General features: G+C 50.3%; 1 protein-coding gene across 1 annotated transcript in view; it reads right to left on the bottom strand.

The window, feature by feature from the left end:
* Positions 1-26,321, bottom strand: part of CAMKV (CaM kinase like vesicle associated) — a 50,133-nt gene that overhangs the window by 18,778 nt on the left and 5,034 nt on the right. Inside the window, exons 4-9 of the mRNA XM_040408038.1 lie at positions 20,165-20,303; positions 4,425-4,545; positions 3,986-4,061; positions 3,777-3,913; positions 3,384-3,462; positions 2,341-2,428 (exon numbers count right to left, since the gene is read on the bottom strand). Coding sequence (XP_040263972.1) covers positions 2,341-2,428; positions 3,384-3,462; positions 3,777-3,913; positions 3,986-4,061; positions 4,425-4,545; positions 20,165-20,303 — 640 coding nt within the window. The remainder of the gene's footprint in view (positions 1-2,340; positions 2,429-3,383; positions 3,463-3,776; positions 3,914-3,985; positions 4,062-4,424; positions 4,546-20,164; positions 20,304-26,321) is intronic.

Raw genomic sequence — 26,321 nt, 5'->3', positions numbered from 1 at the left:
GTACATAGGAGCAGTATTATAGCAGTTATATTCTTGTACATAAGAGGCAGTATTATAGTAGTTATAGTCTTGTACATAGGAGCAGTATTATAGTAGTTATATTCTTGTACATAGGAGGCAGTATTATAGTAGTTATATACTTATACATAGGAGCAGTATTATAGCAGTTATATTCTTGTACATAAGAGGCAGTATTATAGTAGTTATAGTCTTGTACATAGGAGCAGTATTATAGTAGTTATATTCTTGTACATAGGAGGCAGTATTATAGTAGTTATATTCTTGTACATAGGAGCAGTATTATAGTAGTTATATTCTTGTACATAGGAGGCAGTATTATAGTAGTTATATTCTTGTACATAGGAGGCAGTATTATAGTAGTTATATTCTTGTACATAGGAGGCAGTATTATAGTAGTTATATTCTTGTACATAGGAGCAGTATTATAGTAGTTATATTCTTGTACATAGGAGCAGTATTATAGTAGTTATATTCTTGTATATAGGAGCAGTATTATAGTAGTTATATTCTTGTACATAGGAGGCAGTATTATAGTAGTTATATTCTTGTACATAGGAGGCAGTATTATAGTAGTTATATTCTTGTACATAGGAGGCAGTATTATAGTAGTTATATTCTTGTACATAGGAGCAGTATTATAGTAGTTATATTCTTGTACATAGGAGCAGTATTATAGTAGTTATATTCTTGTATATAGGAGCAGTATTATAGTAGTTATATTCTTGTACAGAGGAGCAGTATTATAGTAGTTATATTCTTGTACAGAGGAGCAGTATTATAGTAGTTATATTCTTGTACATAGGAGCAGTATTATAGTAGTTATATTCTTGTATATAGGAGCAGTATTATAGTAGTTATATTCTTGTACATAGGAGGCAGTATTATAGTAGTTATATTCTTGTACATAGGAGCAGTATTATAGTAGTTATATTCTTGTACATAGGAGGCAGTATTATAGTAGTTATATTCTTGTACATAGGAGCAGTATTATAGTAGTTATATTCTTGTACATAGGAGCAGTATTATAGTAGTTATATTCTTGTACATAGGAGCAGTATTATAGTAGTTATATTCTTGTATATAGGAGCAGTATTATAGTAGTTATATTCTTGTACATAGGAGGCAGTATTATAGTAGTTATATTCTTGTACATAGGAGGCAGTATTATAGTAGTTATATTCTTGTACATAGGAGGCAGTATTATAGTAGTTATATTCTTGTACATAGGAGCAGTATTATAGTAGTTATATTCTTGTACATAGGAGCAGTATTATAGTAGTTATATTCTTGTATATAGGAGCAGTATTATAGTAGTTATATTCTTGTACAGAGGAGCAGTATTATAGTAGTTATATTCTTGTACAGAGGAGCAGTATTATAGTAGTTATATTCTTGTACATAGGAGCAGTATTATAGTAGTTATATTCTTGTATATAGGAGCAGTATTATAGTAGTTATATTCTTGTACATAGGAGGCAGTATTATAGTAGTTATATTCTTGTACATAGGAGCAGTATTATAGTAGTTATATTCTTGTATATAGGAGCAGTATTATAGTAGTTATATTCTTGTACATAGGAGGCAGTATTATAGTAGTTATATTCCTGTACATAGGGGCAGTATTATAGTAGTTATATTCTTGTACATAGGAGCAGTATTATAGTAGTTATATTCTTGTATATAGGAGCAGTATTATAGTAGTTATATTTTTGTACATAGGAGCAGTATTATAGTAGTTATAGTCTTGTACATAGGAGCAGTATTATAGTAGTTATATTCCTGTACATAGGAGGCAGTATTATAGTAGTTATATTCCTGTACATAGGAGCAGTATTATAGTAGTTATATTCTTGTACATAGGAGCAGTATTATAGTAGTTATATTCTTGTATATAGGAGCAGTATTATAGTAGTTATATTCTTGTATATAGGAGCAGTATTATAGTAGTTATATTCTTGTACATAGGAGGCAGTATTATAGTAGTTATATTCTTGTACATAAGAGCAGTATTATAGTAGTTATATTCTTGTACATAGGAGCAGTATTATAGTAGTTATATTCTTGTACAGAGGAGCAGTATTATAGTAGTTATATTCTTGTACATAGGAGCAGTATTATAGTAGTTATATTCTTGTATATAGGAGCAGTATTATAGTAGTTATATTCCTGTACATAGGAGCAGTATTATAGTAGTTATATCCCTGTATATAGGAGCAGTATTATAGTAGTTATATTCTTGTATATAGGAGCAGTATTATAGTAGTTATATTCTTGTATATAGGAGCAGTATTATAGAGACAGATACAAGAAACTTCTCACCTTCCATTTGGCTTTAGCAAAGTTTTTCTCGATCTGAGCGCAGACACCATCTTTGATGTTTTTGTCCGATGCTGCGTTCCCAGAAATCCTGTAACAGATGATTACAGGTAATTACTGATGTAGCTTGAGCCGAGTGGGGCTCAGGTCGGGGTCGTGGTCATTGATGATTGTTAGTTATCACAGCGATCACTGAGGCTCAGGTTTTACACTCAGGTCTGTGTACTTTATTACTGACTTCAGTGGTATTCTGCTCCAGGAACGCTGATCTCTAAATCTGTGAGTCTAAGGCTCTATTCACACATCCGCAATTCCATTCCGCATTTTGCAGAACGGAATTGCGGATTCATACATTTCTATGGGGCTGCACGACGTGCGGCCCCGATCCGGAATTGCGGACCCGCACTTCCGGGTCCGCAATTCCGATCCTGAAAAAAATAGAACATGTTCTATTCTTGTCCGCAATAGCGGACAAAAAAAGGCATATTCTCTTAGTGCCGGCAATGTGCGGTCCGCAAAATGCGGAACGCACATTGCCGCTGTCCGTGTTTTGCGGCTCCGTGGATCCGCAAAACACACACGGATGTATAAATGGACCCTCACTGTTTATTGAGATCATCTGCGCTCTGCTCTATCCTCCATGCTTTACCCTGCACAGCTGGGGTGACTACACCCCCTGCCTCATCAGTGGCTCAGGCTGCTGCTCTGTCTCCTGAGCCTTCAGCAGTTTATAAATGATATCATGGAATCTAGAGCAGGTGGCTCCCGAGGGCGCAGCCACGTCCGATGGCGGTCAGGTGGCGGGTCTGTTACTGGTACATGTCACCACTGAAGTAAGTGGTTGTTTGTCTCCCACCTAGCAGCACTCTGGAACATGATGTAAGCCCCCAGTCACTGAGGGTCCTGTCTACGGACCACAGGTGGCTATGCCACCAGATGGGGCCAGGAGTGGGATCTGCTAATGAATGTGTATGGAGTTTACCTCTACATGCTGGGACATGATGGGAATGAATAATGACTGTAGTGGGACAGAAGTGAAACGTCACCATTCATGACTGATGGCATCGGCCGCCGTCACCCGCTGGTCCTGGTCCACCTCCATCAGCCGGGTCACCAGGTCCTTGGCTGCAGAGAATGAAGTGTTAGTTGTAGATGATGAGGATTAATTCATTATTACTGCTCTGTATCAGACTTCAGTCGCTGTTTAAGGATCTCTGCTTGCTGTCAACAAGAGGGAACATAGTGTATATCCAGAGGCTCGTCCTGAGCTGATCCGAGGCCTGGTTACAATGTGAGCTACTCCGCAGGTTTCTGCTGATACATTGTAACGAGCTCCTCAGCTGTAGGACCAGAAAAATGACAGCAGTGATGAAGCCTCATTTACAGCAGGTTGGACGAGCGCTGGCGATGTAAGTAGATGACGCATGGCGGCCACCTACCTGCCGGTGAAATATCATCCCAGTATGGGGAGTCGAACTCGTAGTCTCCGTGCAGGATCTTTCTGAACAAGTTCTTGTCATGGCTTTCATAGTCCTCGTCCTCCGTCTCGTCATAGAACGGGGGGTTCCCGGAGAGCCTGCGGAAGAAGAGGCATCAACCTCGTCTATCTCCCCCCATCCCGGCCGTCATATAACCCCCCGCCACTCACAGTATGTACATGATGACTCCAATCGCCCAGCAGTCCACGGGGCGCCCATATCTCTGCCGTGCCACCACTTCTGGGGCTGCAAGAAGAAAGAAGAGTGGGATTAGGGCGCACACCCTCCCACGCTGCCAGCCTCAGCCACCACTTGTAAGATGTGATCCAAGGACCAGAATCATTTCTGGGGCTAAGTCTGCCTAAAACATTCAGTCCCCCCTTTACTCCATTCACACCCAGAGCTGCAGGTGCATAGATCCTGTCCAAGCTGTAGGCCCTCACATCTCTCTCCTGCCCCCTGCTGGTTGAGATGAATATGTATGTATTTGCAGTGCCTTGTGGGCCAGGCCTATGTATTGTGTCCCCTGAGCCTCCTATGTGGATGTGAGAAATACTGACTGTGGGGCCGGCTGTTAGTCTGCGACCAGTCGCTGGTCCTCGCTCTCACCCAGGTACTCCGGGGTCCCGCACGGCTCTTTAAGAAGACTCGTCTCTACTTTGGCCAAATGGAAATCACTGATGACGATCTTAGAATTCTTCATCCGGTTAAAATACAGCAAATTCTCCAACTACAGGAAAAGAAAAGTGAGGAGAGAGAGAGAGAGACCACCGCCACCCCCGTCCGCAGTGTACACATCAGACCTAATGGCATCTGTGCTCCCCCCACTTGGTGACATCCCTGGCCTGACCCCTCATACCTCCCAGAATCACTCATGGCCTGAACCCCCAGACCCACCGGTAACACCCATGGACTTACCCCTCATACCTCCCAGAATCACTCATGGCCTGAACCCCCAGACCCACCGGTAACACCCATGGTCTTACCCCTCATACCTCCTAGTAACACCCATGGCCTGACCCCTCATACCTCCTAGTAACACCCATGTCTGACCCCTCATACCTCCTAGTAACACCCATGGCCTGACCCCTCCCTCATACCTCCTAGTAACACCCATGGCCTGACCGCTCATACCTCCTAGTAACACCCATGGCCTGACCGCTCATACCTCCTAGTAACACCCATGGTCTTACCCCTCATACCTCCTAGTAACACCCATGGCCTGACCCCTCATACCTCCTAGTAACACCCATGGCCTGACCCCTCATACCTCCTAGTAACACCCATGGCCTGACCCCTCATACCTCCTAGTAACACCCATGGCCTGACCCCTCATACCTCCCAGAATCACTCATGGCCTGACCCCCCAGACGCAGCGGTATCACCCATGGACTTACACTTCATACCTCCTGGTAACATTCATGGCCTGACCCACCGGTAACACCCATGGTCTTACCCCTCATACCTCCTAGTAACACCCATGGCCTGACCCCTCATACCTCCTAGTAACACCCATGTCTGACCCCTCATACCTCCTAGTAACACCCATGGCCTGACCCCTCATACCTCCTAGTAACACCCATGGTCTTACCCCTCATACCTCCTAGTAACACCCATGGCCTGACCCCTCATACCTCCTAGTAACACCCATGGCCTGACCCCTCATACCTCCTTGTAACACCCATGGTCTTACCCCTCATACCTCCTAGTAACACCCATGGCCTGACCCCTCATACCTCCTAATAACACCAATGGCGGACCCCTCATACCTCCTAGTAACACCCATGGCCTGACCCCTCATACCTCCTAGTAACACCCATGGCCTGACCCCTCATACCTCCTAGTAACACTCATGGCCTGACCCCTCATACCTCCCAGAATCACTCATGGCCTGACCCCTCATACCTCCTAGTAACACTCATCGCCTGACCCCTCATACCTCCCAGAATCACTCATGGCCTGACCCCCCAGACGCACCGGTATCACCCATGGACTTACACTTCATACCTCCTGGTAACATTCATGGCCTGACCCCTCATACCTCCTAGTAACACTCATGGCCTGACCCCTCATACCTCCTAGTAACACTCATGGCCTGACCCCTCATACCTCCTGGTAACATTCATGGCCTGACCCCTCATACCTCCTAGTAACACTCATGGCCTGACCCCTCATACCTCCCAGAATCACTCATGGCCTAACCCCCCAGACGCACCGGTAACACCCATGAACTTACACTTCATACCTCCTAGTAACACCCATGGTCTTACCCCCCATACCTCCTAGTAACACCCCTGGCCTGACCCCTCATACCTCCTAGTAACACTCATGGCCTAACCCCTCATACCTCCCAGAATCACTCATGGCCTGACCCCCCAGACGCACCGGTATCACCCATGGACTTACACTTTATTCCTCCTGGTAACACTTATGGCCTGACCCACCGGTAACACCCATGGTCTTACCCCTCATACCTCCTAGTAACACTCATGGTCTTACCCCTCATACCTCCTAGTAACACTCATGGCCTGACCCCTCATACCTCCTAGTAACACTCATGGCCTGACCCCTCATACTTTTCAGTAACACCCATGGCCTGACCCCTCAAACCTGCCGGTAAAACTCGTGGCCTGACCCCTCATACCTCCTGGTAAATACCCATGGCTTTACCACTCATACCTCCCAGTAACACTCATGGTTTGACCACCATACCTCCCGGTAACACCCATGGCCTGACCCCCATACCTCCCAGTAACATCCATGGCCTGACCCCTCATACCTCCTAGTAACACCCATGTCTGACCCCTCATACCTCCTAGTAACACCCATGGCCTGACCCCTCATACCTCCTAGTAACACCCATGGCCTGACCCCTCATACCTCCTAGTAACACTCATGGCCTGACCCCTCATACCTCCTGGTAACATTCATGGCCTGACCCCTCATACCTCCTAGTAACACTCATGGCCTGACCCCTCATACCTCCCAGAATCACTCATGGCCTGACCCCCCAGACGCACCGGTATCACCCATGGACTTACACTTCATACCTCCTGGTAACATTCATGGCCTGACCCCTCATACCTCCTAGTAACACTCATGGCCTGACCCCTCATACCTCCTAGTAACACTCATGGCCTGACCCCTCATACCTCCTGGTAACATTCATGGCCTGACCCCTCATACCTCCTAGTAACACTCATGGCCTGACCCCTCATACCTCCCAGAATCACTCATGGCCTAACCCCCCAGACGCACCGGTAACACCCATGAACTTACACTTCATACCTCCTAGTAACACCCATGGTCTTACCCCCCATACCTCCTAGTAACACCCCTGGCCTGACCCCTCATACCTCCTAGTAACACTCATGGCCTAACCCCTCATACCTCCCAGAATCACTCATGGCCTGACCCCCCAGACGCACCGGTATCACCCATGGACTTACACTTTATTCCTCCTGGTAACACTTATGGCCTGACCCACCGGTAACACCCATGGTCTTACCCCTCATACCTCCTAGTAACACTCATGGTCTTACCCCTCATACCTCCTAGTAACACTCATGGCCTGACCCCTCATACCTCCTAGTAACACTCATGGCCTGACCCCTCATACTTTTCAGTAACACCCATGGCCTGACCCCTCAAACCTGCCGGTAAAACTCGTGGCCTGACCCCTCATACCTCCTGGTAAATACCCATGGCCTGACCCCTCATACCTCCCAGTAACACTCATGGCCTGACCCCTCATACCTCCCAGTAACACCCATGGCCACGGACCCCTCATACGTCCCGGTAAATACTCATGGCCTGACCGCTCATACCTCCCGGTAACACCCATGGCTTGACCCGTCATAACTCCCGGTAAATACCCATGGCCTGACCCCTCATACCTCCTGGTAAATACCCATGGCTTTACCACTCATACCTCCCAGTAACACTCATGGTTTGACCACCATACCTCCCGGTAACACCCATGGCCTGACCCCCATACCTCCCAGTAACATCCATGGCCTGACCCCTCATCCCTCCCAGTAACATCCATGGCCTGACCCCTCATCCCTCCCAGTAACACCCATGGCCTTACACCTCATACCTCCTGGTAACACTCATAGCTTGACCCCTCATACCTCCCGGTAAATACCCGTGGCCTGACCCCTCATTCCTCCCGGTAACACCCATGGCCTGACCCCTCATACCTCCCAGTAACACCCATGGCCTGACCCCTCATACCTCCTAGTAACACCCATGTCTGACCCCTCATACCTCCTAGTAACACCCATGGCCTGACCCCTCATACCTCCTAGTAACACCCATGGTCTTACCCCTCATACCTCCTAGTAACACCCATGGCCTGACCCCTCATACCTCCTAGTAACACCAATGGCCTGACCCCTCATACCTCCTAGTAACACCCATGGCCTGACCCCTCATACCTCCTAGTAACACCCATGGCCTGACCCCTCATACCTCCTAGTAACACCCATGGTCTTACCCCTCATACCTCCTAGTAACAACACCCCTGGCCTGACCCCTCATACCTCCTAGTAACACTCATCGCCTGACCCCTCATACCTCCCAGAATCACTCATGGCCTGACCCCCCAGACGCACCGGTATCACCCATGGACTTACACTTCATACCTCCTGGTAACATTCATGGCCTGACCCCTCATACCTCCTAGTAACACTCATGGCCTGACCCCTCATACCTCCTAGTAACACTCATGGCCTGACCCCTCATACCTCCTGGTAACATTCATGGCCTGACCCCTCATACCTCCTAGTAACACTCATGGCCTGACCCCTCATACCTCCCAGAATCACTCATGGCCTAACCCCCCAGACGCACCGGTAACACCCATGAACTTACACTTCATACCTCCTAGTAACACCCATGGTCTTACCCCCCATACCTCCTAGTAACACCCCTGGCCTGACCCCTCATACCTCCTAGTAACACTCATGGCCTAACCCCTCATACCTCCCAGAATCACTCATGGCCTGACCCCCCAGACGCACCGGTATCACCCATGGACTTACACTTTATTCCTCCTGGTAACACTTATGGCCTGACCCACCGGTAACACCCATGGTCTTACCCCTCATACCTCCTAGTAACACTCATGGTCTTACCCCTCATACCTCCTAGTAACACTCATGGCCTGACCCCTCATACCTCCTAGTAACACTCATGGCCTGACCCCTCATACTTTTCAGTAACACCCATGGCCTGACCCCTCATACCTGCCGGTAAAACTCGTGGCCTGACCCCTCATACCTCCCAGTAACACCCATGGCCACGGACCCCTCATACGTCCCGGTAAATACTCATGGCCTGACCGCTCATACCTCCCGGTAACACCCATGGCTTGACCCGTCATAACTCCCGGTAAATACCCATGGCCTGACCCCTCATACCTCCTGGTAAATACCCATGGCCTGACCCCTCATACCTCCTAGTAACACCCATGTCTGACCCCTCATACCTCCTAGTAACACCCATGGCCTGACCCCTCATACCTCCTAGTAACACCCATGTTTGACTCCTCATACCTCCTAGTAACACCCATGGCCTGACCCCTCATCCCTCCCAGTAACACCCATGGCCTGACCCCTCATCCCTCCCAGTAACACCCATGGCCTGACCCCTCATACCTCCTAGTAACACCCATGGCCTGACCCCTCATACCTCCTAGTAACACCCATGTCTGACCCCTCATACCTCCTAGTAACACCCATGGCCTGACCCCTCATACCTCCTAGTAACACCCATGGTCTTACCCCTCATACCTCCTAGTAACACCCATGGCCTGACCCCTCATACCTCCTAGTAACACCCATGGCCTGACCCCTCATACCTCCTAGTAACACCCATGGTCTTACCCCTCATACCTCCTAGTAACACCCATGGCCTGACCCCTCATACCTCCTAATAACACCAATGGCGGACCCCTCATACCTCCTAGTAACACCCATGGCCTGACCCCTCATACCTCCTAGTAACACCCATGGCCTGACCCCTCATACCTCCTAGTAACACCCATGGTCTTACCCCTCATACCTCCTAGTAACAACACCCCTGGCCTGACCCCTTATACCTCCTAGTAACACTCATCGCCTGACCCCTCATACCTCCCAGAATCACTCATGGCCTGACCCCCCAGACGCACCGGTATCACCCATGGACTTACACTTCATACCTCCTGGTAACATTCATGGCCTGACCCCTCATACCTCCTAGTAACACTCATGGCCTGACCCCTCATACCTCCTAGTAACACTCATGGCCTGACCCCTCATACCTCCTGGTAACATTCATGGCCTGACCCCTCATACCTCCTAGTAACACTCATGGCCTGACCCCTCATACCTCCCAGAATCACTCATGGCCTAACCCCCCAGACGCACCGGTAACACCCATGAACTTACACTTCATACCTCCTAGTAACACCCATGGTCTTACCCCTCATACCTCCTAGTAACAACACCCCTGGCCTGACCCCTTATACCTCCTAGTAACACTCATCGCCTGACCCCTCATACCTCCCAGAATCACTCATGGCCTGACCCCCCAGACGCACCGGTATCACCCATGGACTTACACTTTATTCCTCCTGGTAACACTTATGGCCTGACCCACCGGTAACACCCATGGTCTTACCCCTCATACCTCCTAGTAACACTCATGGTCTTACCCCTCATACCTCCTAGTAACACTCATGGCCTGACCCCTCATACCTCCTAGTAACACTCATGGCCTGACCCCTCATACTTTTCAGTAACACCCATGGCCTGACCCCTCAAACCTGCCGGTAAAACTCGTGGCCTGACCCCTCATACCTCCCGGTAACACTTATAGCCGTACCGCTCATACTTCCTGGTAACACTCATGGCTTGACACATCATACCTCCCAGTAACACCCATGGCCACGGACCCCTCATACGTCCCGGTAAATACTCATGGCCTGACCGCTCATACCTCCCGGTAACACCCATGGCTTGACCCGTCATAACTCCCGGTAAATACCCATGGCCTGACCCCTCATACCTCCTGGTAAATACCCATGGCTTTACCACTCATACCTCCAAGTAACACTCATGGTTTGACCACCATACCTCCCGGTAACACCCATGGCCTGACCCCCATACCTCCCAGTAACATCCATGGCCTGACCCCTCATCCCTCCCAGTAACATCCATGGCCTGACCCCTCATCCCTCCCAGTAACACCCATGGCCTTACACCTCATACCTCCTGGTAACACTCATAGCTTGACCCCTCATACCTCCCGGTAAATACCCGTGGCCTGACCCCTCATTCCTCCCGGTAACACCCATGGCCTGACCCCTCATACCTCCCAGTAACACCCATGGCCTGACCCCTCATACCTCCTAGTAACACCCATGTCTGACCCCTCATACCTCCTAGTAACACCCATGGCCTGACCCCTCATTCCTCCTAGTAACACCCATGGTCTTACCCCTCATACCTCCTAGTAACACCCATGGCCTGACCCCTCATACCTCCTAGTAACACCCATGGCCTGACCCCTCATACCTCCTAGTAACACCCATGGCCTGACCCCTCATACCTCCTAGTAACACCCATGGCCTGACCCCTCATACCTCCTAGTAACACCCATGGTCTTACCTCTCATACCTCCTAGTAATAACACCCCTGGCCTGACCCCTCATACCTCCTAGTAACACTCATCGCCTGACCCCTCATACCTCCCAGAATCACTCATGGCCTGACCCCCCAGACGCACCGGTATCACCCATGGACTTACACTTCATACCTCCTGGTAACATTCATGGCCTGACCCCTCATACCTCCTAGTAACACTCATGGCCTGACCCCTCATACCTCCTAGTAACACTCATGGCCTGACCCCTCATACCTCCTGGTAACATTCATGGCCTGACCCCTCATACCTCCTAGTAACACTCATGGCCTGACCCCTCATACCTCCCAGAATCACTCATGGCCTAACCCCCCAGACGCACCGGTAACACCCATGAACTTACACTTCATACCTCCTAGTAACACCCATGGTCTTACCCCCCATACCTCCTAGTAACACCCCTGGCCTGACCCCTCATACCTCCTAGTAACACTCATGGCCTAACCCCTCATACCTCCCAGAATCACTCATGGCCTGACCCCCCAGACGCACCGGTATCACCCATGGACTTACACTTTATTCCTCCTGGTAACACTTATGGCCTGACCCACCGGTAACACCCATGGTCTTACCCCTCATACCTCCTAGTAACACTCATGGTCTTACCCCTCATACCTCCTAGTAACACTCATGGCCTGACCCCTCATACCTCCTAGTAACACTCATGGCCTGACCCCTCATACTTTTCAGTAACACCCATGGCCTGACCCCTCATACCTGCCGGTAAAACTCGTGGCCTGACCCCTCATACCTCCCAGTAACACCCATGGCCACGGACCCCTCATACGTCCCGGTAAATACTCATGGCCTGACCGCTCATACCTCCCGGTAACACCCATGGCTTGACCCGTCATAACTCCCGGTAAATACCCATGGCCTGACCCCTCATACCTCCTGGTAAATACCCATGGCCTGACCCCTCATACCTCCTAGTAACACCCATGTCTGACCCCTCATACCTCCTAGTAACACCCATGGCCTGACCCCTCATACCTCCTAGTAACACCCATGTTTGACTCCTCATACCTCCTAGTAACACCCATGGCCTGACCCCTCATCCCTCCCAGTAACACCCATGGCCTGACCCCTCATCCCTCCCAGTAACACCCATGGCCTGACCCCTCATACCTCCTAGTAACACCCATGGCCTGACCCCTCATACCTCCTAGTAACACCCATGTCTGACCCCTCATACCTCCTAGTAACACCCATGGCCTGACCCCTCATACCTCCTAGTAACACCCATGGTCTTACCCCTCATACCTCCTAGTAACACCCATGGCCTGACCCCTCATACCTCCTAGTAACACCCATGGCCTGACCCCTCATACCTCCTTGTAACACCCATGGTCTTACCCCTCATACCTCCTAGTAACACCCATGGCCTGACCCCTCATACCTCCTAATAACACCAATGGCGGACCCCTCATACCTCCTAGTAACACCCATGGCCTGACCCCTCATACCTCCTAGTAACACCCATGGCCTGACCCCTCATACCTCCTAGTAACACCCTGGTCTTACCCCTCATACCTCCTAGTAACAACACCCCTGGCCTGACCCCTCATACCTCCTAGTAACACTCATCGCCTGACCCCTCATACCTCCCAGAATCACTCATGGCCTGACCCCCCAGACGCACCGGTATCACCCATGGACTTACACTTCATACCTCCTGGTAACATTCATGGCCTGACCCCTCATACCTCCTAGTAACACTCATGGCCTGACCCCTCATACCTCCTAGTAACACTCATGGCCTGACCCCTCATACCTCCTAGTAACATTCATGGCCTGACCCCTCATACCTCCTAGTAACACTCATGGCCTGACCCCTCATACCTCCCAGAATCACTCATGGCCTAACCCCCCAGACGCACCGGTAACACCCATGAACTTACACTTCATACCTCCTAGTAACACCCATGGTCTTACCCCTCATACCTCCTAGTAACAACACCCCTGGCCTGACCCCTTATACCTCCTAGTAACACTCATCGCCTGACCCCTCATACCTCCCAGAATCACTCATGGCCTGACCCCCCAGACGCACCGGTATCACCCATGGACTTACACTTTATTCCTCCTGGTAACACTTATGGCCTGACCCACCGGTAACACCCATGGTCTTACCCCTCATACCTCCTAGTAACACTCATGGTCTTACCCCTCATACCTCCTAGTAACACTCATGGCCTGACCCCTCATACCTCCTAGTAACACTCATGGCCTGACCCCTCATACTTTTCAGTAACACCCATGGCCTGACCCCTCAAACCTGCCGGTAAAACTCGTGGCCTGACCCCTCATACCTCCCGGTAACACTTATAGCCGTACCGCTCATACTTCCTGGTAACACTCATGGCTTGACACATCATACCTCCCAGTAACACCCATGGCCACGGACCCCTCATACGTCCCGGTAAATACTCATGGCCTGACCGCTCATACCTCCCGGTAACACCCATGGCTTGACCCGTCATAACTCCCGGTAAATACCCATGGCCTGACCCCTCATACCTCCTGGTAAATACCCATGGCTTTACCACTCATACCTCCCAGTAACACTCATGGCTTGACACATCATACCTCCCAGAATCACTCATGGCCTGACCCCCCAGACGCACCGGTAACACCCATGGACTTACCCCTCATACCTCCTGGTAACACTCATGGCCTGACCCCTCATACCTCCTAGTAACACTCATGGCCTGACCCCTCATACCTCCTAGTAACACTCATGGCCTGACCCCTCATACCTCCTGGTAACATTCATGGCCTGACCCCTCATACCTCCTAGTAACACTCATGGCCTGACCCCTCATACCTCCTAGTAACACTAATGGCCTGACCCCTCATACCTCCTAGTAACACTCATGGCCTGACCCCTCATACCTCCTGGTAACATTCATGGCCTGACCCCTCATACCTCCTAGTAACACTCATGGCCTGACCCCTCATACCTCCCAGAATCACTCATGGCCTGACCCCCCAGACGCACCGGTAACACCCATGAACTTACCCCTCATACCTCCTAGTAACAGCCATGGCCTGACCCCTCATACCTCCTAGTAACACCCATGTCTGACCCCTCATACCTCCTAGTAACACCCATGGCCTGACCCCTCATACCTCCTAGTAACACCCATGGTCTTACCCCTCATACCTCCTAGTAACACCCATGGCCTGACCCCTCATACCTCCTAGTAACACCCATGGCCTGACCCCTCATACCTCCTAGTAACACCCATGGCCTGACCCCTCATACCTCCTAGTAACACCCATGGCCTGACCCCTCATACCTCCTAGTAACACCCATGGTCTTACCTGTCATACCTCCTAGTAATAACACCCCTGGCCTGACCCCTCATACCTCCTAGTAACACTCATCGCCTGACCCCTCATACCTCCCAGAATCACTCATGGCCTGACCCCCCAGACGCACCGGTATCACCCATGGACTTACACTTCATACCTCCTGGTAACATTCATGGCCTGACCCCTCATACCTCCTAGTAACACTCATGGCCTGACCCCTCATACCTCCTAGTAACACTCATGGCCTGACCCCTCATACCTCCTGGTAACATTCATGGCCTGACCCCTCATACCTCCTAGTAACACTCATGGCCTGACCCCTCATACCTCCCAGAATCACTCATGGCCTAACCCCCCAGACGCACCGGTAACACCCATGAACTTACACTTCATACCTCCTAGTAACACCCATGGTCTTACCCCCCATACCTCCTAGTAACACCCCTGGCCTGACCCCTCATACCTCCTAGTAACACTCATGGCCTAACCCCTCATACCTCCCAGAATCACTCATGGCCTGACCCCCCAGACGCACCGGTATCACCCATGGACTTACACTTTATTCCTCCTGGTAACACTTATGGCCTGACCCACCGGTAACACCCATGGTCTTACCCCTCATACCTCCTAGTAACTCTCATGGTCTTACCCCTCATACCTCCTAGTAACACTCATGGCCTGACCCCTCATACCTCCTAGTAACACTCATGGCCTGACCCCTCATACTTTTCAGTAACACCCATGGCCTGACCCCTCATACCTGCCGGTAAAACTCGTGGCCTGACCCCTCATACCTCCCAGTAACACCCATGGCCACGGACCCCTCATACGTCCCGGTAAATACTCATGGCCTGACCGCTCATACCTCCCGGTAACACCCATGGCTTGACCCGTCATAACTCCCGGTAAATACCCATGGCCTGACCCCTCATACCTCCTGGTAAATACCCATGGCCTGACCCCTCATACCTCCTAGTAACACCCATGTCTGACCCCTCATACCTCCTAGTAACACCCATGGCCTGACCCCTCATACCTCCTAGTAACACCCATGTTTGACTCCTCATACCTCCTAGTAACACCCATGGCCTGACCCCTCATACCTCCTAGTAACACCCATGTCTGACCCCTCATACCTCCCAGTAACACCCATGGCCTGACCCCTCATACCTCCTAGTAACACCCATGTCTGACCCCTCATACCTCCCAGTAACACCCATGGCCTGACCCCTCATCCCTCCCAGTAACACCCATGGCCTGACCCCTCATCCCTCCCAGTAACACCCATGGCCTGACCCCTCATCCCTCCCAGTAACACCCATGGCCTGACCCCTCATACCTCCCAGTAACACCCATGTCTGACCCTTCATACCTCCCAGTAACACCCATGGCCTGACCCCTCATCCCTCCCAGTAACACCCATGGCCTGACCCCTCATCCCTCCCAGTAACACCCATGGCCTGACCCCTCATACCTCCTAGTAACACCCATGGCCTGACCCCTCATACCTCCTAGTAACACCCATGTCTGACCCCTCATACCTCCTAGTAACACCCATGGCCTGACCCCTCATACCTCCTAGTAACACCCATGGTCTTACCCCTCATACCTCCTAGTAACACCCATGGCCTGACCCCTCATACCTCCTAGTAACACCCATGGCCTGACCCCTCATACCTCCTTGTAACACCCATGGTCTTACCCCTCATACCTCCTAGTAACACCCATGGCCTGACCCCTCATACCTCCTAATAACACCAATGGCGGACCCCTCATACCTCCTAGTAACACCCATGGCCTGACCCCTCATACCTCCTAGTAACACCCATGGCCTGACCCCTCATACCTCCTAGTAACACCCATGGTCTTACCCCTCATACCTCCTAGTAACAACACCCCTGGCCTGACCCCTTATACCTCCTAGTAACACTCATCGCCTGACCCCTCATACCTCCCAGAATCACTCATGGCCTGACCCCCCAGACGCACCGGTATCACCCATGGACTTACACTTCATACCTCCTGGTAACATTCATGGCCTGACCCCTCATACCTCCTAGTAACACTCATGGCCTGACCCCTCATACCTCCTAGTAACACTCATGGCCTGACCCCTCATACCTCCTGGTAACATTCATGGCCTGACCCCTCATACCTCCTAGTAACACTCATGGCCTGACCCCTCATACCTCCCAGAATCACTCATGGCCTAACCCCCCAGACGCACCGGTAACACCCATGAACTTACACTTCATACCTCCTAGTAACACCCATGGTCTTACCCCTCATACCTCCTAGTAACAACACCCCTGGCCTGACCCCTTATACCTCCTAGTAACACTCATCGCCTGACCCCTCATACCTCCCAGAATCACTCATGGCCTGACCCCCCAGACGCACCGGTATCACCCATGGACTTACACTTTATTCCTCCTGGTAACACTTATGGCCTGACCCACCGGTAACACCCATGGTCTTACCCCTCATACCTCCTAGTAACACTCATGGTCTTACCCCTCATACCTCCTAGTAACACTCATGGCCTGACCCCTCATACCTCCTAGTAACACTCATGGCCTGACCCCTCATACTTTTCAGTAACACCCATGGCCTGACCCCTCAAACCTGCCGGTAAAACTCGTGGCCTGACCCCTCATACCTCCCGGTAACACTTATAGCCGTACCGCTCATACTTCCTGGTAACACTCATGGCTTGACACATCATACCTCCCAGTAACACCCATGGCCACGGACCCCTCATACGTCCCGGTAAATACTCATGGCCTGACCGCTCATACCTCCCGGTAACACCCATGGCTTGACCCGTCATAACTCCCGGTAAATACCCATGGCCTGACCCCTCATACCTCCTGGTAAATACCCATGGCTTTACCACTCATACCTCCCAGTAACACTCATGGTTTGACCACCATACCTCCCGGTAACACCCATGGCCTGACCCCCATACCTCCCAGTAACATCCATGGCCTGACCCCTCATACCTCCTAGTAACACCCATGTCTGACCCCTCATACCTCCTAGTAACACCCATGGCCTGACCCCTCATACCTCCTAGTAACACCCATGGTCTTACCCCTCATACCTCCTAGTAACACCCATGGCCTGACCCCTCATACCTCCTAGTAACACTCATGGCCTGACCCCTCATACCTCCTAGTAACACTAATGGCCTGACCCCTCATACCTCCTAGTAACACTCATGGCCTGACCCCTCATACCTCCTGGTAACATTCATGGCCTGACCCCTCATACCTCCTAGTAACACTCATGGCCTGACCCCTCATACCTCCCAGAATCACTCATGGCCTGACCCCCCAGACGCACCGGTAACACCCATGAACTTACCCCTCATACCTCCTAGTAACAGCCATGGCCTGACCCCTCATACCTCCTAGTAACACCCATGTCTGACCCCTCATACCTCCTAGTAACACCCATGGCCTGACCCCTCATACCTCCTAGTAACACCCATGGTCTTACCCCTCATACCTCCTAGTAACACCCATGGCCTGACCCCTCATACCTCCTAGTAACACCAATGGCCTGACCCCTCATACCTCCTAGTAACACCCATGGCCTGACCCCTCATACCTCCTAGTAACACCCATGGCCTGACCCCTCATACCTCCTAGTAACACCCATGGTCTTACCCCTCATACCTCCTAGTAACAACACCCCTGGCCTGACCCCTCATACCTCCTAGTAACACTCATCGCCTGACCCCTCATACCTCCCAGAATCACTCATGGCCTGACCCCCCAGACGCACCGGTATCACCCATGGACTTACACTTCATACCTCCTGGTAACATTCATGGCCTGACCCCTCATACCTCCTAGTAACACTCATGGCCTGACCCCTCATACCTCCTAGTAACACTCATGGCCTGACCCCTCATACCTCCTGGTAACATTCATGGCCTGACCCCTCATACCTCCTAGTAACACTCATGGCCTGACCCCTCATACCTCCCAGAATCACTCATGGCCTAACCCCCCAGACGCACCGGTAACACCCATGAACTTACACTTCATACCTCCTAGTAACACCCATGGTCTTACCCCCCATACCTCCTAGTAACACCCCTGGCCTGACCCCTCATACCTCCTAGTAACACTCATGGCCTAACCCCTCATACCTCCCAGAATCACTCATGGCCTGACCCCCCAGACGCACCGGTATCACCCATGGACTTACACTTTATTCCTCCTGGTAACACTTATGGCCTGACCCACCGGTAACACCCATGGTCTTACCCCTCATACCTCCTAGTAACACTCATGGTCTTACCCCTCATACCTCCTAGTAACACTCATGGCCTGACCCCTCATACCTCCTAGTAACACTCATGGCCTGACCCCTCATACTTTTCAGTAACACCCATGGCCTGACCCCTCAAACCTGCCGGTAAAACTCGTGGCCTGACCCCTCATACCTCCCGGTAACACTTATAGCCGTACCGCTCATACTTCCTGGTAACACTCATGGCTTGACACATCATACCTCCCAGTAACACCCATGGCCACGGACCCCTCATACGTCCCGGTAAATACTCATGGCCTGACCGCTCATACCTCCCGGTAACACCCATGGCTTGACCCGTCATAACTCCCGGTAAATACCCATGGCCTGACCCCTCATCCCTCCCAGTAACACCCATGGCCTGACCCCTCATCCCTCCCAGTAACACCCATGGCCTGACCCCTCATCCCTCCCAGTAACATCCATGGCCTGACCCCTCATCCCTCCCAGTAACACCCATGGCCTGACCCCTCATCCCTCCCAGTAACATCCATGGCCTGACCCCTCATCCCTCCCAGTAACACCCATGGCCTGACCCCTCATACCTCCTAGTAACACCCATGGCCTGACCCCTCATAACTCCCACTAACACCCATGGCCTGACCCCTCATCCCTCCCAGTAACACCCATGGCCTGACCCCTCATCCCTCCCAGTAACACCCATGGCCTGACCCCTCATCCCTCCCAGTAACATCCATGGCCTGACCCCTCATCCCTCCCAGTAACACCCATGGCCTGACCCCTCATCCCTCCCAGTAACACCCATGGCCTGACCCCTCATAACTCCCACTAACACCCATGGCCTGACCCCTCATCCCTCCCAGTAACACCCATGGCCTGACCCCTCATCCCTCCCAGTAACACCCATGGCCTGACCCCTCATCCCTCCCAGTAACATCCATGGCCTGACCCCTCATCCCTCCCAGTAACACCCATGGCCTGACCCCTCATCCCTCCCAGTAACACCCATGGCCTGACCTCTCATACCTCCCAGTAACACCCATGGCCTGACCCCTCACCTTCAGGTTCCTGTGCACAATACAGAGTGAGTGCAGATACGCCACTGCCTCCAGGACCTGCCGGATGACATTACTGGTGTCCTTCTCTGAGTAATATCCCTGATCCAGGATCCAGTCAAAGACTTCACGCCCCGATGCCCTGAACGTAAGTAACAGCCAATCAGAGAGCAGCGTCATCTCCGAATATAAATGTGTATTCAGTCCCTCCACTGGTCCAGCATATCAGTGTAAGGGCTTGTTCACACGACCGTGGCCCAACCACATGGGGATCGCGGACCCATTCACTTGAATGGGTCCGTGATGTGGAATGCACACGGACCGGTGCCCGTGTATTGCGTATCCGCAATACGGCAACGGGCAGCACACGTTCGTGTGAATAAGCCCTAAAGCATATCAGTGTAAATGTGTGGACAATGGCGGCGCTGAGTGGGGGTCACCCAGCTGTATATCTGCAGGATCTCCAGGACAGATGTGGAGACCCCTGATTATTATCTAGACCGTCGTCTTGTGGCTGCGGCACTCGATACGTGACTCCATATTGTCTGGTGACAGCGAGGGACGGGCAGAGGAGCCGCATCACGAGGAGCTTTCTGCTCCCAGAGATTCCTCCAAGAATCAAATGTCTTCAGATTTATTATTCAGCTGCAGTTTTTACATAGGAGGATGGAGCACGCAGAGCATCGCAACAGGCTGCAGGATAGAATAATGATCACAAGCTGTTCTGCAGAACATTCACTAGAGTCCTGCAGAACATCCACCCTGCACCACAGCCCGCAGAACATCCACCCTGCACCAGAGTCCTGCAGAACATCCACCCTGCACCACAGCCCGCAGAACATCCACCCTGCACCAGAGTCCTGCAGAACATCCACCCTGCACCACTGCCCTGCAGAACATCCACCCTGCACCACGGCCCTGCAGAACATCCACCCTGCACCACGTCCCTGCAGAACATCCACCCTGCACCACTGCCCTGCAGAACATCCACCCTCAACTAGAGCCCTGCAGAGCAACCACCCTCAACCAGAGCCCTGCAGAATATCTACCCTGCACCACAGCCCTGCAGAACATCCACACTGCACCACAGCCCCGCAGAACATCCACCATGCACCAGAGCCCTGCAGAACATCCACCCTGCTCCACGGCCCTGCAGAATATCCACCCTTCACCACAGCCCTGCAGAATATCCACCCTGCACCCAAGCCCTGCAGAACATCCATCCTGCACCAGAGCCCCACAGAACATCCCCCCCTGCACCACAGCCCCGCAGAACATCCACCCTCAACCAGAGCCCTGCAGAATATCTACCCTGCACCACAGCCCTGCAGAACATCCACCATTCACCACAGCACTTTCAGAACATCCACCCTGCACCACACCCCTGCAGAACATCCACCCTCAACCAGAGCCCTGCAGAATATCTACCCTTCATCAGAGCCCTGCAGAAAATCCACCCTGCACCACAGGCCCGCAGAACATCCACCCTTCACTAGAGCCCTGCAGAACATCCACCCTGCACCACAGGCCCGCAGAACATCCATCATGCACCGCAGAACATCCACCCTGCACCAGAGCCCTGAAGAGCATCTACCCTTAACCAGAGCCCTGCAGAACATCCACCGTTAACCAGAGCCCTGCAGAACATCTACCCTGAAACAGAGCCCTGCAGAACACCCACCCTTCACCAGAGCCCTGCAGAACATCTACCCTTCACCAGAGCCCTGCAGAACATCCACCCTTCACCAGAGCCCTGCAGAACATCCACCCTTCACCAGAGCCCTGCAGAACATCCACCCTTCACCAGAGCCCTGCAGAACATCCACCCTTCACCAGAGCCCTGCAGAACATCCACCCTTCACCAGAGCCCTGCAGAACATCCACCCTTCACCAGAGCCCTGCAGAACATCCATCCTGCACCACAGCCTTGCAGATCATCACTCCTAAACCAGACATATGCTGCTTCAACCCTGACACGCAATAATTCTTTACAGTGAACACATACATGGCAGACTTGTTGAGGTGCAGGTGGGTACCATTATTTTATCTTAAATGTGTGACTGCGTGTCCAGGTGGGCCAGGCTCTTGAGAGTACACTGCCACATCCCTGACTGCTCAGCAGCTACTGAGAGGGCATGGCCTGTGACCTGCCTGCAGTGCTGCTCTCTTCCCACTAGGTGACAGCACCGCTCCATGTGGCCCCACAGCCTGCTGTACAGCTCAGTGTAGACTGCAATGCGCCGGCAGAGAGGAGCCAGGGCTGTGATGGTGCACAGGAGACTCCCCTCCAGCCACCGCTGCATCTCCTCTCCTCGATGAGGCCGCAGTATTCTCCAGGTATCCGGAGCGAGCTCCATTCCTGCCATACAATAACACATGCAGCTCTGCTTAATTAAAGTGAGATCTGTTCAGCTGAATCCTCACAAAATCGGACATTCTCATCTCATATGGAAGACTCTGTATTTTTATAGCGATGTAATTACTGTGATAAGTCATTGGACTCAGCAAAATGAGATGAAGGCGAGCGTAAATTACAGAACCGCCGCATTATCAGCGATATCAGTGTTATACAACCTGCTGGCACTACATCATACAATATGGAGTCATTTAAAGGGCCGGTGACCCGAAGGACAAGGTTTACAACAGTACTGGAGCGTTATAAGAGGAGCGGCTGATATCAGTCACATGTGATGTAATGTCTCTGGAGGTTATATCAGTACTGGAGCGTTATAAGAGGAGCGGCTGATATCAGTCACATGTGATGTAATGTCTCTGGAGGTTATATCAGTACTGGAGTATTATAAGAGGAGCGGCTGATATCAGTCACATATGATGTAATGTCTCTGGAGGTTATATCAGTGCTGGAGCGTTATAAGAGGAGCGGCTGATATCAGTCACATATGATGTAATGTCTGGAGGTTATATCAGTGCTGGAGCGTTATAAGAGGAGCGGCTGATATCAGTCACATGTGATGTAATGTCTCTGGAGGTTATATCAGTACTGGAGCGTTATAAGAGGAGCGGCTGATATCAGTCACATATGATGTAATGTCTCTGGAGGTTATATCAGTACTGGAGCGTTATAAGAGGAGCGGCCGATATCAGTCACATAGGATGTAATGTCTCTAGAGGTTATATCAGCGCTGCAGCGTTATAAGAGGAGCGGCTGATATCAGTCACATATGATGTAATGTCTCTGGAGGTTATATCAGTGCTGGAGCGTTATAAGAGGAGCGGCTGATATCAGTCACATGTGATGTAATGTCTCTGGAGGTTATATCAGTACTGGAGCGTTATAAGAGGAGCGGCCGATATCAGTCACATGTGATGTAATGTCTCTGGAGGTTATATCAGGACTGGAGCGTTATAAGAGGAGCGCTGATATCAGTCACATGTGATGTAATGTCTCTGGAGGTTATATCAGGACTGGAGCGTTATAAGAGGAGCGCTGATATCAGTCACATATGATGTAATGTTTCTGGAGGTTATATCAGTGCTGGAGCGTTATAAGAGGAGCGGCTGATATCAGTCACATATGATGTAATGTCTCTGGAGGTTATATCAGTATTGGAGCGTTATAAGAGGAGCGGCTGATATCAGTCACATGTGATGTAATGTCTATGGAGGTTATATCAGCGCTGGAGCGTTATAAGAGGAGCGGCTGATATCAGTCACATGATGTAATGTCTCTGGAGGTTATATCAGTACTGGAGCGTTATAAGAGGAGCGGCCGATATCAGTCACATGTGATGTAATGTCTCTGGAGGTTATATCAGTGCTGGAGCGTTATAAGAGGAGCGGCTGATATCAGTCACATATGATGTAATGTCTCTGGAGGTTATATCAGTGCTGGAGCATTATAAGAGGAGCGGCTGATATCAGTCACATATGATGTAATGTCTCTGGAGGTTATATCAGCGCGGGAGCGTTATAAGAGGAGCGCTGATATCAGTCACATATGATGTAATGTTTCTGGAGGTTATATCAGTGCTGGAGCGTTATAAGAGGAGCGGCTGATATCAGTCACATATGATGTAATGTCTCTGGAGGTTATATCAGTATTGGAGCGTTATAAGAGGAGCGGCTGATATCAGTCACATGTGATGTAATGTCTATGGAGGTTATATCAGCGCTGGAGCGTTATAAGAGGAGCGGCTGATATCAGTCACATATGATGTAATGTCTCTGGAGGTTATATCAGTACTGGAGCATTATAAGAGGAGCGGCTGATATCAGTCACATAGGATGTAATGTCTCTGGAGATTATATCAGCGCTGGAGCGTTATAAGAGGAGCCGCTGATATCAGTCACATATGATGTAATGTCTCTGGAGGTTATATCAGTGCTGGAGCATTATAAGAGGAGCGGCTGATATCAGTCACATATGATGTAATGTCTCTGGAGGTTATATCAGCGCGGGAGCGTTATAAGAGGAGCGGCTGATATCAGTCACATATGATGTAATGTCTCTGGAGGTTATATCAGTGCTGGAGCATTATAAGAGGAGCGGCTGATATCAGTCACATATAATGTAATGTCTGGAGGTTATATCAGTACTGGAGCGTTATAAGAGGAGCGGCTGATATCAGTCACATATGATGTAATGTCTCTGGAGGTTATATCAGTGCTGGAGCGTTATAAGAGGAGCCGCTGATATCAGTCACATATGATGTAATGTCTCTGGAGGTTATATCAGTGCTGGAGCGTTATAAGAGGAGCGGCTGATATCAGTCACATATGATGTAATGTCTCTGAAGGTTATATCAGTACTGGAGCGTTATAAGAGGAGCAGATGATATCAGTCACATATAATGTAATGTCTGGAGGTTATATCAGAGCTGGAGCGTTATAAGAGGAGCGGCTGATATCAGTCACATATGATGTAATGTCTCTGGAGGTTATATCAGCGCTGGAGTGTTATAAGAGGAGCGGCTGATATCAGTCACATATAATGTAATGTCTGGAGGTTATATCAGCGCTAGAGCGTTATAAGAGGAGCGGCCGATATCAGTCACATATGATGTAATGTCTGGAGGTTATATCAGTACTGGAGCGTTATAAGAGGAGCGGCTGATATCAGTCACATATGATGTAATGTCTCTGGAGGTTATATCAGTATTGGAGCGTTATAAGAGGAGCGGATGATATCAGTCACATAAGATGTAATGTCTGGAGGTTATATCAGTACTGGAGCGTTATAAGAGGAGCAGATGATATCAGTCACATATAATGTAATGTCTGGAGGTTATATCAGAGCTGGAGCGTTATAAGAGGAGCGGCTGATATCAGTCACATATGATGTAATGTCTCTGGAGGTTATATCAGAGCTGGAGCGTTATAAGAGGAGCGGCCGATATCAGTCACATATGATGTAATGTCTGGAGGTTATATCAGTACTGGAGCGTTATAAGAGGAGCGGCTGATATCAGTCACATATGATGTAATGTCTCTGGAGGTTATATCAGTACTGGAGCGTTATAAGAGGAGCTGCTGATATCAGTCACATATGATGTAATGTCTCTGGAGGTTATATCAGTACTGGAGCATTATAAGAGGAGCGGCTGATATCAGTCACATATGATGTAATGTCTCTGGAGGTTATATCAGTGCTGGAGCGTTATAAGAGGAGCTGCTGATATCAGTCACATATGATGTAATGTCTCTGGAGGTTATATCAGTACTGGAGCATTATAAGAGGAGCGGCTGATATCAGTCACATATGATGTAATGTCTCTGGAGGTTATATCAGTACTGGAGCATTATAAGAGGAGCGGCTGATATCAGTCACATATGATGTAATGTCTCTGGAGGTTATATCAGCGCTGGAGAGTTATAAGAGGAGCGGCTGATATCAGTCACATATGATGTAATGTCTCTGGAGGTTATATCAGCGCTGGAGCGTTATAAGAGGAGCGGCTGATATCAGTCACATGTGATGTAATGTCTCTGGAGGTTATATCAGTACTGGAGCGTTATAAGAGGAGCGGCTGATATCAGTCACATGTGATGTAATGTCTGGAGGTTATATCAGCGCTAGAGCGTTATAAGAGGAGCGGCTGATATCAGTCACATATGATGTAATGTCTGGAGGTTATATCAGAGCTGGAGCGTTATAAGAGGAGCGGCTGATATCAGTCACATATGATGTAATGTCTCTGGA

The sequence above is a fragment of the Bufo bufo genome, chromosome 9 (assembly GCF_905171765.1).
Source record: "Bufo bufo chromosome 9, aBufBuf1.1, whole genome shotgun sequence".
Classification (NCBI taxonomy): Eukaryota; Metazoa; Chordata; class Amphibia; order Anura; family Bufonidae; genus Bufo; species Bufo bufo.
The sequence above is the reverse complement of the archived record's forward strand: the minus strand, read 5'-3'. Positions and strand labels throughout refer to the sequence as shown.